The following is a 17266-nucleotide window of genomic DNA, read 5'->3' as shown; positions in this document are numbered from 1 at the left end:
TCATTTCAAATAAAGGGCAATGTCAACACGTAGGCTGTGATCTTGGCACTTAAATTACAGAACAACATCTTTTGCAGTGCAAAAGCAAATTAAATAAAAAAAGATGTACAGTAATAAAAAACATGCAAGTCTTACAGGTAGACCGGGTGGACCTGGTGGACCCTAAATAAGGATGAAAGAAAAGAAAAAGAGATCACTGAGCAAGCTGACAACAAGTAAACTCAAGGGCTGTGGAGTTTTACTGGAGCTTTACTGTAGCACCATCTACTGGCCAAAACGAATCCATAAAACATCATTGCAGTTCAGATGCAGCTTTGATAGTTTGTCTAAAACAGGTCGAAAAAAGCAATACAAAATATAAAGATATGAAACATGAAAAAATAAAAGGGAAAGAGCGGTAGAAATCAAATATGGAAGTAGGAATCACACCAGGAGCAGAAGGAAAGCTGAACATTAAACAGCCGGAGCTGTCTCAGTTGAAAAGAACTTGTTTTGACCTGTGAACTCACGGATAATCAGCAGCTTAGAAACCAAGAATTAGGATGCACAAATATGACACCTTACCGGTGTGGAATCATCCGAGATGTACACGGGATCTCCTTTCTCCCCCTTTGGTCCACTCGGCCCCTGTTGGGGTTAAGAACACCATCAGTAACCCTCTGTCATAAAAGTGCTCCAAAGAAAAGATTCAAGAAATCAAAAACCTACACAGTAGAAAAAAAAGAAGAAAAATAGACAGGAACTCACTTGAGGCCCAGGGTATCCAGGTTCTCCCGTCCCATAACCGGGCAGTCCAATATCCCCCTTTGTCCCGTTGCAACCGTCCAGTCCTGGATATCCTCTGCCACCCATCTGACCGGGGTGACCCTGCAGGGTGAAGGAGAGAAGAGAGACCTTAGAGAAGACCCGGCAAAGATGGCGACAGGGGAGCTTTATCTCCTTTTTCTTGTACAGGACTGAAATACCAGGTCAGAAATACTGACTGCTTGTTGTTTTCTTGGTCAAAGCTGTTCACAAATGTTTTTTTCAAAAAAATACTGGATACATTCGAAAAAGTCCACCAAGGTTTTAGAATCTGAATGAAAAGAAAACATCACAGCAGAGCTAAGCTGCTGAAAAGAAGGTATAAAATGCATCCACATTTCTAGAAAAGCTGGTTAACTGGGCTTTGTGGTCATCACAACCTATTTGAAATCAGGTACAACTTGCAATGCTGCAGAGCACCAAAAGGATTTGGATGCTTGGAAGTTTGATTTTAGCATTTAAACTTATCACGCTTCTGAAGTTAATTCAAAATGTTGTTGGTAGGAAAATCATACACATTCAAATGAGAAGTTGGAATCAAATCATAGTATATCGAAATGAGAACATGATGAGAATATCCTATGGGCAAAATGAACGTGTTCTGTGTGTTTCTGCTTTACTTACAGGTACTCCATCACTTCCTTTAAATCCCGGCACTCCCATTGGTCCCTACACAAGTAAAGGATTCACTGGGTTAATTCATTAATTAGTTTAAATACCACCATCTGGTGGTGAAAACATATCACTGCATGGATGTCAGAAGTTTTTTTTATTGACATTGTTCAGATAAAGGTTCATATTTACTGTAGCTTGTGAAAAAAAAAAAAAAACTTCAGTCATTATAGTATACCTGTATTGCATGTACATATTGGCCAATGAGGCACAACATTGAAATCAACAGGTCGCACGCTAAGGCAATGCCCTCAACTCTTTGTCATACTTCTCAAATCTTTCCTGAACTATTTTCACAGAGTGGAAGAACACATTATCCTTGCTGCAATGAGGATATACTGCTGCCACGAAGGGTAGCCTGTGGTCTCCAGCAGTGCTTAGGTTGGTTAGATCGGTCACAGTTCCATCTACGTGAACACAAAGATTTCCCAGAACAACACTACCCCGAGGATCCCACTGCATCTACAGCTACTGCATCTTCTTAGATAGATGAGAAGAGGCAGTAAAATAAGAAGGTCATCTTCATTAAGTGCTCCATGGACCTGTGCTGATGGCACCATCGGTGCGAGCAGGGGGCGCCGTCAGCACTCTGAGCTAGCTGTAGCTCCCTATGACCACATGGGTGAACTTTCAGCCCACAAACATACATCATTGACACCCCCCCCACCCCCCATTGGTACAGCCTACATCCAAGAAGACCTACCGCTTCAGAGATTCTCTGCCTTGTAAAAGTCACTCCAATCCTGATGCTGCCCCATTTTCCCACTTCAAACACATCAAATTCAACTACTGACTGCCAAATTGTTGCATGCCACCCACTGATAGGTGCAATTCCAGTGAGATAATCGCACTTTCTCATGTTGGGAAATACTGGTTTCATGCTGTTGCCAGCTGCCACATGTGATACAACAAATACACATATAAAGGGAGCTTATTAGCTCACTGCTGTCCCGTAAAAACAACATGTATTTATATATATACATATTTATGTCATTAATCTGTAACACTCACTTTGTCTCCTTTGACCGCAGGTGGTCCTTTAAGTCCAAGGTGGCCTTTCTCTCCTTTAGGCCCTTGAGGCCCTTGGCCCCCACGTGGTCCTTCTGGTCCACTTGGGCCAAGAGGACCGAGAGGCCCTGGACGACCCTGGGAAAAAAGAGATGAGAAAAAGATGTCCAATTGTGAATTAAACATGGGTGAAATGCTCTGTCGGGCTCATTAAGTATTTTCTAATCTGTAGGAACAATCAACAACGTTAATGACAGAAAAGGGCAGAATAAGTAGGCGCGAGCGGGCACTGAAACATTATTTGGGGACTTGCAGTTACTTCATGACGTAGTTGTACGCACATTACAGATTACAGACAGCACATTACATCGATAGTAAGTACAGAAGCTAAATGCTAGGGATGTAACAAACTTGTGTCCAATGGTTGGGCAATGTTATAGTTGGATGGATGTTAAAGAGGAACACTCATCAGCAGCTTTAGCATTAGCATTTGCATTTTTACATCATTCTTTCCCATTTTTCAGCCATACATTTAATTACACTCCACCTCTACCTGACGGGGAAATGTTTGGGTTAGGGAAACACATCCAGTCGAGCTGCGAGGGAGGCCATTTTGTTCTTCTGTTGTTTATTTGACGAGCGTGTTTACATAAGCAGGGAACATATCCAGGCCAGCTGTGTTTTTCTTTTTCTTTTTTTGTTCCCACTTTCTCCCAAGGAAAGGTTTGCCTCAAAACCAGAGGGATGGTGAAGTGCTTTATGTGAGCGTGTATTGGCATGTGGTCTGAGAGGCCGTGCTGCTGTGAACTAATGCTCCGTTTGAAAATCATGGCGGAATGAACAGTCTTGATAAGAAAAAAAAAATTGTAAAATTATTGGAATATTTAGGACTTAAGGGATAAGAAGCATTTAAAAAGCCTGAACTCTATAGGCCTTGTGATGGACTGGAGACTCATCCAGCCTGTTCCCTGCCTCTCGCTCAATGGCAGCTGGGATATACTTCAACCCCCAGCAACCCTGAAACAGAGCATGTATACCAAATGGATGGATGGAATCTTTTGTGACTTCTTTTTCTAACGACTGAGCCTGACGGTGACAGATTGCATTGCTCAATATCAGCCACATGGTGGCAGCATAAAAACAATGAATGGCATTAACAAGTGCTGAATTAGAGGTTAGCAGGATCCCCTCCATTAGGAGGTTGGGCTCAACAATTCCGTAAGAGGCATATATTTACAAAACGTCTTAAGTTGCTGACAGCCTGCGGTTAGCGCATCTTTCAGGCAGTATAACAGGGAATGGAGAGGAGAGATGGATGGAGATGAGAGGAAAAGGCTGAAAGAGGGACAGATGTTTGTTTTGGGGTCAAAGGAAAGTCAGAGGATCTGATTTTCTTTCTAAAAACTGACGCGGACACTCTGAAATCGGGTTTTTATCGTAATTTTACTGCAAACTTCCACATAGTTTCACATAGGATTCACGAGCTTACAATTAAAACCTACATGTCACTGCAAAACATTGGAAAGTTTGTCTACTGCCAAAAGCTTGAAGATGGGCCAATTATTTTGATCTATGTTTCAATGAAAAATTTGCTCATAAATTCCCCAGACAAAGGAACCACACTGTAAAATAGCTGGTAATTGGAATTACTGCTGCAGATGTTCATGCATGTAAGTGCTTGTGCGGTTAGATCTTCCTGACAAAGCTTCTAACTCCACAAGACCAAATTCTTCTCTTAATTTGATATTCACCTTTGACAGAAAATTAAGGACCTCTTCCAGAGAAACACATAGCAGTTGGTTAGTTTAGCTTATCACCTCACAGCCTGACATCATACAAGATGCTTTCTAGTACAAAAAACAAGCGCTGAAGAATGTTACAGCCCGTAAAATGAAATGGAACCTTACATCTGCGACTGTATAACTAAAGTGTCAGTGATCCCAGATCTGCCTTCAACGCACAGTCTGGAGTTGAGACTGCGGCAGAATCCCTCTGCTCCCAGCCCACGTGGCCTCGGGGCACGCAGGTAAGCGTAATGACAGGGCTGTGCCAGGTAAAGGCAGCTCTCCAGAGCTGTCTGTCCCACAGTTCACACTCACACCTGGTTTCACCCAGAGAAAATATGCAGGGCTTCCACAGGGGAGCCACTTTCTCTCACACCTCACCATTGCTTACTTGACCTTGACGCTACCTCTGCTCTTCAATGCACATTTTTTTATGTTCTTCTTTCATCATTAGCTTCATCACTTCTTCCACTGAACTTCTCTCCTCCGCAGACCAGCCTCCCACTTCCTCCTTCCAACTTCCAACCTGTCTTTAGGCATGACTTTAGGTAAAGCACCCGCCACCTGTAAATATCTTAACCGTCCTCCAGCAACTTATTTTCAAGCATCTGTTTATGCAAAAGTCCTTCGGGAAGACATACTTCATCTGGTTGTGGGGTCCCGGGGTGGCTTTGAGTTCTGTCGAGTATCTATTCTTCAAGTCACAGCTCACTTCAGAAAGCTCAGCTGTTTGTCTGGTGTTTACATAAAAGGTGAGAGTTGAGGTGTTAGATGAGGTCAAAAGACAGTTTGCTCTCAGTGTCAATTAATTTCTGAACATTGCTTTTGCCATTCATGTCCTGATGATAACTAACTCTAGTTCCCGTGTGACGTGGCTTGTAAAATCTAAACTTCAGAGGTTGTCTTTGATGGTCAGCTGCATCGTGTCCCTGACTGTTTGAGGGAGGAAGTGGGCTGAGTTTCTGAGGGTTTAAATCATCTTTATTCCCTAACATGGCATGGAAGTGAAACTGCAGCCTCCTGAGAAGAGAAAGATTGCACAAAAAGGAGTATAGGGATAAAAGGGAGGGGATGAAATGGAACTCTAGCCCAAATTACAATGACTAGTGCTTTGCCAAATGACACAAAGACAGATTGACAGATTTTTGATAAATTTGGTCTGGTCAACTGTTACTGACCCAGTCGGGTTCCACCAGAACAGCATCCCAGTTTGTCTGAAGAAAATCATTTTTATCACATAAGGGACATATTTACACCAGAAATGTTGAGAGTAGATGCTTGTGTGGCAGTGTGAAAAATTGTGGTTATGGCATCCACAATAAAATGTATGTTGTGTAAATGTGGAAGTCAAAATAAAGAGGAAAAAAAGGAAGTGAGAATCAGCTCAAGATTGGACACAAGTTGTCTCCTTGGGAATCGTGAGCCTGTTTGTCTCCCCTCTGACTTCCTTCAGCAACTGTCGTAGGTGTCGTAGGTGGATAAGAACTTAGTGTTCAAAATGACATTTACCTGACGTTTACTATTGCTATAGCTGACCTGTCACTTACCACCACAAAAGGATAACGTTAATAAGCAGTAGAAAGCTATCAAAAGTGATGATTAAGGGGTACCCTGCGCGTTGATAATTGATGTGAAGGGCTCTTCAGTAAGCAGGAATATGTGATGCAACTGTGTCGGCTTTCTCACTTCTGGGTTGTGTTCAATCTATAACAGAACGATTTTGACACTTCCTGGTTGTATTTTAGGATTCTTTTTCGTCACCGTCACGCAAGGGGCACCATATTGCTTGTTGCCTTGGTAACGTGTTACGACGACTTCCTGGTGTTTAGTGCCTGGTTGGCTTTATGCAATAGCATCCCTTACTTAGGGTTAGAAAACTCCTTGGTTACTTGGTTATGGTTAAAAAAAAAAACCATTATGGTTCGGACTAAAATGTAACACCTCTGACACCTTAAGGAAGCCATTTTGATACTTCAAATGCAGTTGTTCTCACAACCACTAGAGGCTCCATAATCTTTAAAAGTAATTATAAGTGATTACTGCCTGACGAAGAGTAAATGACCCCAGGGGTTGTTTTGAGAAGGAGGACAGTCTCTCGTTCCAGATTATGTGCTTCCTTTTTGTACACATACAGAAATTTTTTTTATCAGCGATCAGTCAATCCCCCAGTCAGTGTTTCCCCGCGTCCCGACAATGTCTCATAACCTCGCCAGTTCACATCCCTGTCTGTTTTAATGCCAGCCCGCCAGGTCTCTACCCAGCTCTTCCAGACCTTCTCTCCTCATTACCTTCCAGCAGACTGGTCAGTTTGTAGGCACAAATCCCTTCCACCACAAAGGGCACAATGGAGCCTATTCTGGACAATAAGCTCTTTGGACTTACTGCTCTCATCGGGCCTACCTCACTTCCTGATAGAGGGGAGTGCTTGGACAGACAGATTCTAGCCGCCATACGTGTGAAAGCCAGTGTGTGTTTGTTGTCCATGAACGCGCACGCCTGCAGCCATAAACACACACCCTCGGGCTCTCTGAGAGTTTCATCGGGATGTATTGTTCTGCGGGCCAGAGAGTGCTAAGAGGAAGATTTCAGCTGTCACACCACATGCTCACTTGGGGACGATGATGGGTGAAACACGGAGGGATGGGTTGGCAAATGTTGGGTCTTTGGGGACACGTTTAATCAGCAGGGCAGTGTGAAAACTCAATTACAGTTTGAGCCAAATGCAAACGCACACATAAATCGGTAGAAGCTCAAACGCCCTTGGCAAAAGGGCAGAGTGACAAAACATGCTCAGAGAATAGTACTTTTGATGCTGTTAAAAATCAAACAAGAGAAAAGACTAATCCAAATGTCAGCAGCTCCCACACCAGCTGTGTGCACACTCAGAAAAGGTAAACAGGGGAATCCTCTCTTGGTGGGAATGTTTAGGTTGTGTTGATTAATTTCTATCTTCAGGCTGGAAACCCAAACACATTTGTTTATCTCACAACTCTTTTTCCTGCTCAGAGATGATACGAGACCGTGTTTCCTCCCTCTAAAGATGTGCATTTCTATATTCAGCAGATTTTTCACTGACAGGGCCATGAGTTTTTCCCGAAAACCTGCCCAGCTGATGTTTTCATACCAAAATAAACTTTGGGACCTTGGATAAACTGGAGGACATGGACAAACTATCCCAAACATGTAAACATTTTGAGTAGCATATCTTCTGCGGTCAGGTGCTGGTAGAATAGAGCCCTAACTCTTCAGGATGATGTATAGTTTCCATTGGGTTGATACCGATACCTTATTTTATGTAAAGCACTTTGATTTGTTTTGTACATGAAATGTGCTATACAAATAAATTTGACTTTGACTTTTGACTTAAGTAATAGTCAAGTGGCCTAACAGAAAGAAGAAGAAGTTATACTATTGTATCCCTAACAGAGGTCTTTGGGGTCCACCTACACCCGATGACCTCAGTAAAGGTGAGACCACAAGGTGGGGCCAAATGACCTACTATTTTAATTTATTTAAAAAAATGTATATCCTTGTTTCTCTAAAGACCACCCTGTGAAGTTCAAGTCAGTACGTGCAAATGTTTTCTCACTTAAAATAGAAAAAGATAAACTACCTATGTCTCGTTAAAGCATGCTATCTGATTGGGCAGCTGGTGCCATTGACTGGATAGCGCAGCTTGACAGGATATCAGAAGGCCTGCTGAATAGGTGGTGTCTTGTCTGGGTAACCTTTTGAATATGGCCTGCCACAGTTCTTGGCAAGGAGGATGGATTTCATACATCTCAGCGAGGCATACATTTGGTAAAACTTGAAGTTTTGTTTGCATAACTTCATTGTTGGTCATTTCTTATTAGCAACAAGCTGTGAAAACTGTGCCTTGCTGGTCTGCGATTGTGTTTTCTGGACAAGTTGAGGTCTCTTGTGCTCAGGTCCAGTTTCTAGTTTTCAGTCAACACTAGGTTTTGGTTTCGTTGCAGGTTGCACAATCTTGAGTCTTTTCAGGGTCCAAATTTTTAGGGAATTTAAATTTAAACTTGAAATGTTCAGTCTGTCAGCTAAAAAACTGACGTTTTTGTTTGTGAAACAAATAGGCATGAAGACATTTGAAAAAGGAAAGTGGTGTGAAGCCCAGTATAATAAAGAAGCATATGACAGACTTGCATTTCCCTTTGACCAGGTGTGAAAAAGTTGTGGGACCTCAGCAGACAAATAGCAGTGTTTGATTGTAAAACAATGTTAAAAAAACTAATACTTATTGAGGAACCTTTCATCTCTGAGCTATGTAACTAACTGTTCTACAACTAATGATGCGTTCCAGTTGTACACAGATGTTGGAATTTCCTAGATCTAAGTCAGACTTTTAATCTGAACTCCATGTGAAGTCGGATCGTGCTTAGAAAGTCGGATTAATCTTACTAGCCCTACATAGAATTCATGCTATCTGCTACTCACATAAACAGTAAGTACACGCTTTTTTGTATGTTTGTAAGGCTGGGATGCGCTGGGAGTTCTCAACTTTGGGGTCACATTGTTCCAAGCTCCAAGTTCCAATTGTAAATTGTACATTGTAAATGAACGTACCAAAGGGACAACTGTCACTCCCCAGTTCTTAAAGGAACGCGTTGCTGCACATGTGTCAATGATGGAGCGGATGATTTTAATTCAAGAAAAAAATAAACAAAATTAAGAAACAAAAGACAATCAGAGAGGGTAGGCCTTTGTTTAACAATGTTGATTGTTGTTTATCCATGATTAAAATAATTCTACAATGGCTTTTTAGTGCAAACTATTGGCCCAGGGTATTCTAAAAGTAACTACTTGAGCGCCAATTAATGGCCAAATTACTCAAAAATAACTTATTGACTTGAAATCATTTGTTGACAGCTTGGTCCCCCCCAGTTCAAAAATCCGATCTGTGCCCCTGACCAACAGATATCTTTCTCTTGTTCTTGGGAGGCTCAACCAGGCATCACTGCCCATCCTGATCAAAGATAAATAGTAACTTAACAGGCAGCTTCCAACGGTCATCTAAATAAGTGCTTGTATGTTCAGTTTTCACTCATACTGTATTTTCTTAGTTGTATTGCCTAAATCGAACCAAACGGCAATTGAAAACCCAAAGTGTAAAATCATGTAAAAGTAAAAATCAAAGTTCTTTAAAAAGTGTTTTAAAGTTAAGTCTAACAGTATATTAACAAAGAAACTTTGTAGCCTAAACTTTGGATTCATTTGCAACAATCAGCGGCCAAAAACAACTACATAAAAAAGTAAGACCGTTTTCCTTTTTTAAGGGTTTTTTTTTGGCCCGAGTAGCTTTTATTCAAAGTTGCTCGACATGGGGACAGAGACAAAGGGGATGACCTGCAACAAAGGGCCTGAGCTGGGACTGAACCTGGGCCAGCCTCAGTGAGGGCCTGTAACCTCTGTACTGCTCAACTACTTGAGCTTTGTGGTGGAACTAAGTAAAACTGTTAAAATAGCACTCCACTGTAGGACTTAACCAGACATAACCAGTTCACCACATCTCGCAAGAAAAAAAATCCTCAAAACTGAGAAGTACCAACCATCCAGAAAAGTAAATCTTTAGATGCAGTGTGGAATCGCCACGTCATCAAACTACGATTAAATGTGAATTAAATGTAAATAACTAATATTGTTTCAATTATTTTGCACTTCAGCGAAGCCCAGCTGATCGACACTCCTCTCTCCTTCTCTACCTTCCACAGACTGCATGTTTGTCCTGCCTGCATGCTCCCTCACACAGATTCCCACCCCTCCTCTGCACCTCTGACTCATCTGGTTGTGGTGATGGCTGCCATTAAACAAACAACCTGTTCTCTCTTTTCACCCAGGTGCTTTCCCCTCCAATAAAAACCCCATTAGTGGTCAGTTGGGTGCACTGTCCCACGGTGATGATGTCATAAAGTTGCTGTGTTTTCTCAGCTGTCAGACAGAAAGGTCGTAACAGTGTGAGGAGGACAACGAGAGGCAAAATTAGAGAACTTCCTCAGATGTTATCTTTTGATTTGAACTTACATTTTGAGCCTCCACGAGATATATAGTTCCTTCTTTCTCCACAGAAAGAGCAGTTTTCCCTACCTTTTACGAAAGTTGTGAATATGAAACATGGCATCTTTTCCCAATTAAAAAAGTCAGGATGTTAAGTAAAATGTACATAAAAACAAAATCCTGTGATTTGCAAATCCCAATAACTAATATTCTATTCCAAAATAAAACACAGAAAAAATAAAATGTTGAAAGTAAGATGTTTTGTTGTTTCCTGAAAAATATTAGTTTATTTTGAATTTGATGGCAGCAACATATCTCAGAAATCATCAGAAATTCTGGAAAAATAAGCGGAACTAAAAAAGAAACAGCTGGAGGACGATGTTGCAACCAATCAGGTGGCAGCAGGTCAGTAACACAAAAGGGTATAAGTAGAGCACCTTAGAGAGTCTCTCAGAAGTGAAGATGGGCAGAGGTTCAGCAATGTCTCTATACATTTTGGAGTTCCTCAATGTCAAATTGTGCAGACTTTTAATATTCTATCATCTACATAGATCAAAAGATTCTGAGAATCTGGAGATTTCTCTGTTAGCAAAGAAGAAGCCATATGTGAATATGATACAAAATGCTGCCGCCTTCTCTGGACCAGAGCTAATTTAAAAAGGGTAGACACAAAGTGGAAAACAATCAACTGGTCAGACGAATCGAAATGTGAAATTCCACTTGGAAATCATGGAGTAAGGAGAAGAGGAACCAACCATATTGTTATCAGTGCTCAGTTTAAAAGCCTGTATCTCTGGTGTTATGGGGGTGCATAAGTGCTTGACATCTTGCACAACTGGAAAGGCATCATTAATATTGAAAGGTTTATACATGGAGCAAGATGTACTGCCATCCAGGTGTTCTTCCCAGGAGAGACCTTGCATATTTCAGCAAGACAATGCTAAATCTTAGTATGTATCTATTACAACAGCATGACTTAATCTTAGAAGCATCTTTGTGCTGCACCTGAAGTCCAGACCTTTCACCAATGATAAGCATCTGGTGCATCCTAAAATGCAAAACATGACATAAAAGGCTGTTGAGCGGCTAGAATCCTATATCAGACAAGAATGAGACAACATTCCTCTCCCAAAGATCCAGCAGCTCGTCTCCTCAGTTCCCAGAAGTTTATAGACAGTTACTTAAAAGAGAAAAAGAGATGATACACAGTGGTAAACATGGCCCTGTCCCAATTTTTGGGGTAAATATTACTGCCGTCCAATTTAAGAAGAGAAACCTTTTCATGAAAAAGTTACAAAGTCTGACTTTCAACATCTTAATCGTTTTCATAGTTATGTTGTGAATGAAAAACTATTTGAGATTTGCGGATCACTCCATCCTGTTTATTTTGCATTGTGTCTCAATCTTTTATAAATCGGGGTGGTACATACTTGAACTAAATTGGTTAACTGATATGTTAAGACTCCCATGTATTCACCCTAAAAATTTGCCCGAGGTGATGACAACTCCTGAGAGCAAACAGCAGATGTAATTGCCATGTAAGGCCCACTTAAACCTTTAAAACCAGTGTGCAGGTGTGACTGCTAAAGTAATGTAGACAATGAGGTGTGGTAATGACTTGAAAGCCAGTTTCCATACTCTTTTTTTTTTTTTTTAGAGAGAATAAATAAAGGAAAATAGAAGACAAAGCTGTAAAAATATAAATGTGTGTCGAAAGGTTACTGAGATGCAGCAATATCTCCTTTAATCTGCTGGTTTGCGTAAGGAGCTAAAGTGGGTAAAAGTGGTCCTTGTCTTAAGGGAAGCCGACACATCTATTATACCTTTTGCCAAAGATATCATCACTGTTTTGAGTTTCATCCTTCATGCTATAGTATGTTTTGGGGGAAGAGATTAGGTAAAGAGTAAATAAGATGCCAGACTCCAGGAGGGTTAAAAGATAAAGAAAAAGGCATTCCTGAGCAACAAGTGTATCGGGGTAATGGAGGAAAAACTGCCATAACCTTGACAATATAGAGCAAATGGAATTCAAAGAAACATCTGTGCGATTTCTCCGAAAAGAAGATTTCAGTGAGTATGTTTACAATATCTTTATATTCACTGAACTTTACCATTTAACATGCTAACTGAGGCCCGTAGAGTCTGAGATGTAGCTCTTGTTTTTTTTGCAGTTTCTCTGTGCATTGCACGGTCTGACCTTGGAGTGAACTTGCTGGGACATCCACTGCTAAGAAGACTGGCCATTATCTTGAAAGTTTTACACTTGTGAATAATCTTTCTCTCTGTAGCATGATGGACTCCACATAGTTTGTAAATGACCTTGTAACCCTTCGCAGATTGATGGGCAGCAACGATTGCTTCTCTAAGATCATTGCTGATGTCTTCCCTCGTTGGCATTGTGTTAACACACATTTGTCTGAATGCTCCAGAACAGCAAACTGCCAAAACATCTGCTTTTGTGGCAGTGCTCACACTTACTGATGATCAATTAATCAAATGTATTGATTTCCTATGGAAGCGGTGGTGGTGGAACTTAGTTTTTTCCCATTTTTGCATTTTGGCTTTATTTTTCTGAAATAAATGACACAGTATATTATGTCGTCTCTCGCCTGTAGTTAATCTGGGGGTTTTATTTACCTCATTTCGAGACCCGGTACAGACCATATGATATTTTGTTTGCGATTATGTCCTTACGTGTAAAACCTTAAAACTGAAAGGGGATGTACTTTCTTTTCCACGACTGTGAGTCAGATTTGATCCCAGGGCTCAAGCCGTCTTCTGATGTTTCAACTTTCTTTAGTCATGAGAGGAGAAGACATGAGGTCTCGTTTTCTCGTCCATGTGACAAAAAAGCAGAGGTGTGCCTGTGTGAAGGCAAGCTCCAGCCAGCTGTGTTTAGTTGGATCAGGATTGAGATTCCTGCCAAGTTTGTTAGTGCCCCGCTGCTAATGTGCATATTTTTCGTATCGGTGTATGAGTTTGCGTGCATGCATCAGCAGCGTGGGACTCTTCTTCTCTGTTTTTCTCCTCTTTGCTCCTTCAAGCTTCAAGATAAAAACCCTGAGATACGGGACACGGCGGAGGCCTCTCCACTGCCCTGTGATACAATCCAGTGCCCGCCCAAACTGCCAGATAGGGGCCACCAACTGCATATCTCCAGATCAAAAAACTGCACAAGTGACATTTAGTTTTAGGCAAAAAACTACATGCGAGAGTTTCAAAAAGGAAATACCCCACACATAGGCAAACATAATTACACATCTTTTCCACACTGAAAAAGCAACAAGCATTCACATGTTTAACAGCATCTCACTCAGGTTAAGCTTCAGTCACAACAGGGCAGAGCACCTCTGCTGAAGAGAAGTTTGGCTTTGTCTTAATTTATGTGTGTGCACATGTAAGTGTGTGTGAGCGGATATGTGATAAAACAACTGTGGTATGATGTTCCCTTCGTAACAAATGAGCCTATAAATGCAGTAATGATCAGTTCTGTCCAACAGAGCATTAGAGCTAAGTAAAGGGTTACAAAAGTCTAACCAGAATTCCTAAAACTTGTTAATGTCCTGTTCTGCCACCGGTCCTTGTCAGTGGTTGGATTTGATATTCGAAATGAAAAATTTCCAAACAGACACAAAAGCTTGTTTGTAGAGATTTGGTGGGATTGTTCGAGCCCTCTATGACTTAAGGTAGAGGTTGGCTTGCCTAAGCTAAGGAAAACTGGTACAAATAACTGAAAGTGCATATTTTTGGGTGGAATTGGAAGCTGAGTCAGACAAACGTTTTCAGTCAGACTTTTCAAAAACATTGACTACCAACAAAAAGGCAAGAGAAGCTGTTATAGGTCGACATATCCTCTGTGTTCAGGCACATTTGCTTCTGTTTCCGTGTAACAAAACAAAAACTTTTCTTCATTTATAAATGAACTTAACTTGGCATTAAATTACCTTTCTGATTTGACAGTATATCAACCATCCAAGTTCAAAGTCAAGTGTCTCGTGTCTCGGTTCTTCCTCATATATAACGTTCCTTTCGTTGACTTGACTGTATTGTACACATAATTGAATTACAATAAACTTTTTTGAATAAGAATGAGGCATGAGTGTATTGATGATTATAGGAATATTAGACTTGAATAAGTCAAACTTTTCTATTTGTGCTGACAAAGACGGACAATGCATCTCTACTAGTTTCTACTCTCTTATGGTCTTCCTCGGCACATGGAGTCTGTTTAGCTGACAAATGATTCCATAGACAATGACGAACTTCCACAATATACGAATCCGCCTGTAATGTTTTCTAGGAAAATAGCCCCACATAGGGCAACTCAACCTCTGGTAAATATCAGTTACTGAAGGAGCCATGTGAGGGCAGTACAGTGCATTAGAAACTGAGAGCAGATGATGCTGTCAACCTGTCAGAATGCATGTTTGACTTTGAGGTTTTACATTTAACCACAGGTGAAACTGAAATAATAAAACCACCAGATGACTAAGCAGGTGGAGGACATTAATAAAAGAAGAGCCAGACAAAGGATGATGAAAGTGTCTGAAAGTAACTTGAAGCTTATTTAGTTCCAATACACGCTTGGCCCTGTCTGCCTGTCTGAGTCTGTGATGCCTATATAACCTCCTGGTCTACTGTGGCCTTCGTATTATCTGCAACTTTTGACCTGAGCTAGACTTAATTCAGTGCTTGTTGATTTTTTTTTTTTTTTTGGGGGGGGGGTTGTCTATAAGGGTTTGGTGTGTGAATATGGAGAGCAGACAGAAGTTCAAAGCTATCGTTTCAAACTGAAAGATGAGGGAGGTTTTGTCTGTCAGGCCGTAGCAGACAATGGGAGGCAAAATGGCTGCTTCGCTGGTGTGTGCATGTGACTGTGTTAAGATGAAGCCTAAACAAAGCCCCCGACCGTTTTCAAACCTGTGGAGTTCCTGCATCAAAAGCCTGATAAAATGCCATACAGGGGCCCAAGTCTGTGAATGTGTGCGTGCATTGGGAAGGGGAATACTTGGGTGACAGCCCACTGCTGATAAGACTGTCCTGTGCGTTGGTGTAATCTGTAGGTACATAGACATACATATCACACAGCATAACTCAGACATCTGTACATACATGCATACAGGTAAGTTGGAGATGTACTGAATGATAAGGGAACCCAGAAGACAGAGGGACAAAGATAGTCATCATCCATGCTTGTCTCAGGGTCAGTCTGCTTCTTGCACGGATTATCTGTGCAATCTAAGTATATTTGTGTGTGAGGGTGTGTGCTTAACTGCATTATCTATGTATGCCTCATTATCTGCCTGCTCTCTGTTTTGAGATCAATTTGAAATATTGTTTAAAGAAATTTCTTTGTAGAAAAGTAAGTAAGAAAAGACAGTAAGTGTACATGCGGAGGACTAAATAAATGTTACTGTCTTTATCGACAGTGGCAGCAAGCAGCGATTGCACTGTAAGAAATAAGGGCAGTGATAGAATCAGTACTTTGATATATAGTGTGTTGACTTCAGAGGTTGAACCAACACTTTGATGCCTAGATAGGTGGCAGATGGATCTAGATAAAAATGTGGCCAAAAACTTGAAAGGATGGATTCTATCAGTATCACAATTTCATGTATTTTGTCAAAGGTGCTTTGCAAGGTGAGTCTTGAGCTTCTAGCCCTCTTAGTTAGCCAAATCAACTTGGTATCTTTAAAACTTACAGTCTGTCCAGTACAACATCTACCAGCTGAGCACCAGGGAGGTCGTGACTCAGTGGTTGTCTTCTGTCTAATGACGGTTCAATCCCAGCATGTCCACATGTTTAAGTGTCTTTGGACAAGAAACTGAACCTTGTATTGCCACAAATGCAGAGCTGACATGATAAGAAGCGCTGTATGAGTGTCTGTGTGAATGAAAGACACATGTAAAGCTCTTTTTAGAACCTAGACCAAGTTAAAAAGGTGTTACATAAGTGGACAAATCTACCATTCTCTTTGTTTTTCCACAAAACAAATGTTAGCGGAAGGATACAAAGATCCTACTTTTCAAGCTTCCATAACCTTTAGAGGTTCCCAGCACCCAGAATGCTACCCAGAATAATGGATAAAATCCGTTTCAGCTGAATGTATTGGTGTCATGTTCAAATGGGCATCACACTGCTTTTTAGGGACATTTACTGATGACAATCCTTCAAGGTGACCGCTGGAATAGGCTCCAGCCCCCCCCCCTGCGACTCGACCGACGGATTAAGCGGTAAATGGATGGATGGAATCCTTCAAGGTCACTGGTAGCATTTACATATCAGCTAAAATAAAGAAGCAGTCACACTAAAATACAGAAACACACTGTAAGGACTACTTTGACCCCTGACCAGCTTTTCTTTATAATAATCAGAACCCAACTGTTTCTCTCAGCATATTTGAGAAAAATTCTTGAAAGTGTTTGTCATTTATCAATATTTTCAATCCAATCTGCTGCCATTTTGTTCAACACAATTTAGAGAGGAGCTTGTGACGCTGATATGAAGTTTTTGTGCTGAAAAAAATCCTGATGTCATTGTCACTTCTGTATAATATTTGACTTGATGTACTGTCTAATCTTGCATTAATTTCACACGCTCACCGTTTGCCCAGCACTGTTTAGGGCACATTTCAGTGAAACTATAAGGAGCAATAACATAAAACTGAACAACGTCGAACTGACTGAATGCAATCACTTCAACACATTGATGAAATCATTAAAATTATCTATGGTGTTGCTGAAAAAGGGCTAATGTCGTCTCTCAAATTGCTCGTCTTTGAACATGAACTTTCACTACTGAGCAAATAAATGAGACCACAAGAGTGATCAAACGAAGGGATTACTGACACAAGTTATGGACATGAAGCTCCACTATAGGGTGGCTGGATGAGAAGCTCACAAATCTATAGTGGAGCCACTGCTTTTTGAAGTCAAAAGGAGTCAGCTGAGATGGTTTGAACATTCAATCAGGATGCCTCCTGGGCACC

The 17266-nt window shown here is 41.1% G+C and overlaps 1 protein-coding gene across 1 annotated transcript in view; it reads right to left on the bottom strand.

The window, feature by feature from the left end:
- The window catches only part of col4a6 (collagen, type IV, alpha 6), a 135324-nt gene that overhangs the window by 37845 nt on the left and 80213 nt on the right, over positions 1–17266 (bottom strand). The window contains exons 5-9 of the mRNA XM_072376961.1: positions 2488–2622; positions 1429–1473; positions 748–867; positions 565–627; positions 136–162 (exon numbers count right to left, since the gene is read on the bottom strand). Coding sequence (XP_072233062.1) covers positions 136–162; positions 565–627; positions 748–867; positions 1429–1473; positions 2488–2622 — 390 coding nt within the window. The remainder of the gene's footprint in view (positions 1–135; positions 163–564; positions 628–747; positions 868–1428; positions 1474–2487; positions 2623–17266) is intronic.

This window comes from Leuresthes tenuis, unplaced genomic scaffold (genome assembly GCF_036924035.1).
Source record: "Leuresthes tenuis unplaced genomic scaffold, fLeuTen1.0.hap1 SCAF_22, whole genome shotgun sequence".
Classification (NCBI taxonomy): Eukaryota; Metazoa; Chordata; class Actinopteri; order Atheriniformes; family Atherinopsidae; genus Leuresthes; species Leuresthes tenuis.
Note: the sequence above shows the minus strand (reverse complement) of the source record. Positions and strands in the feature narration are given on the sequence as shown.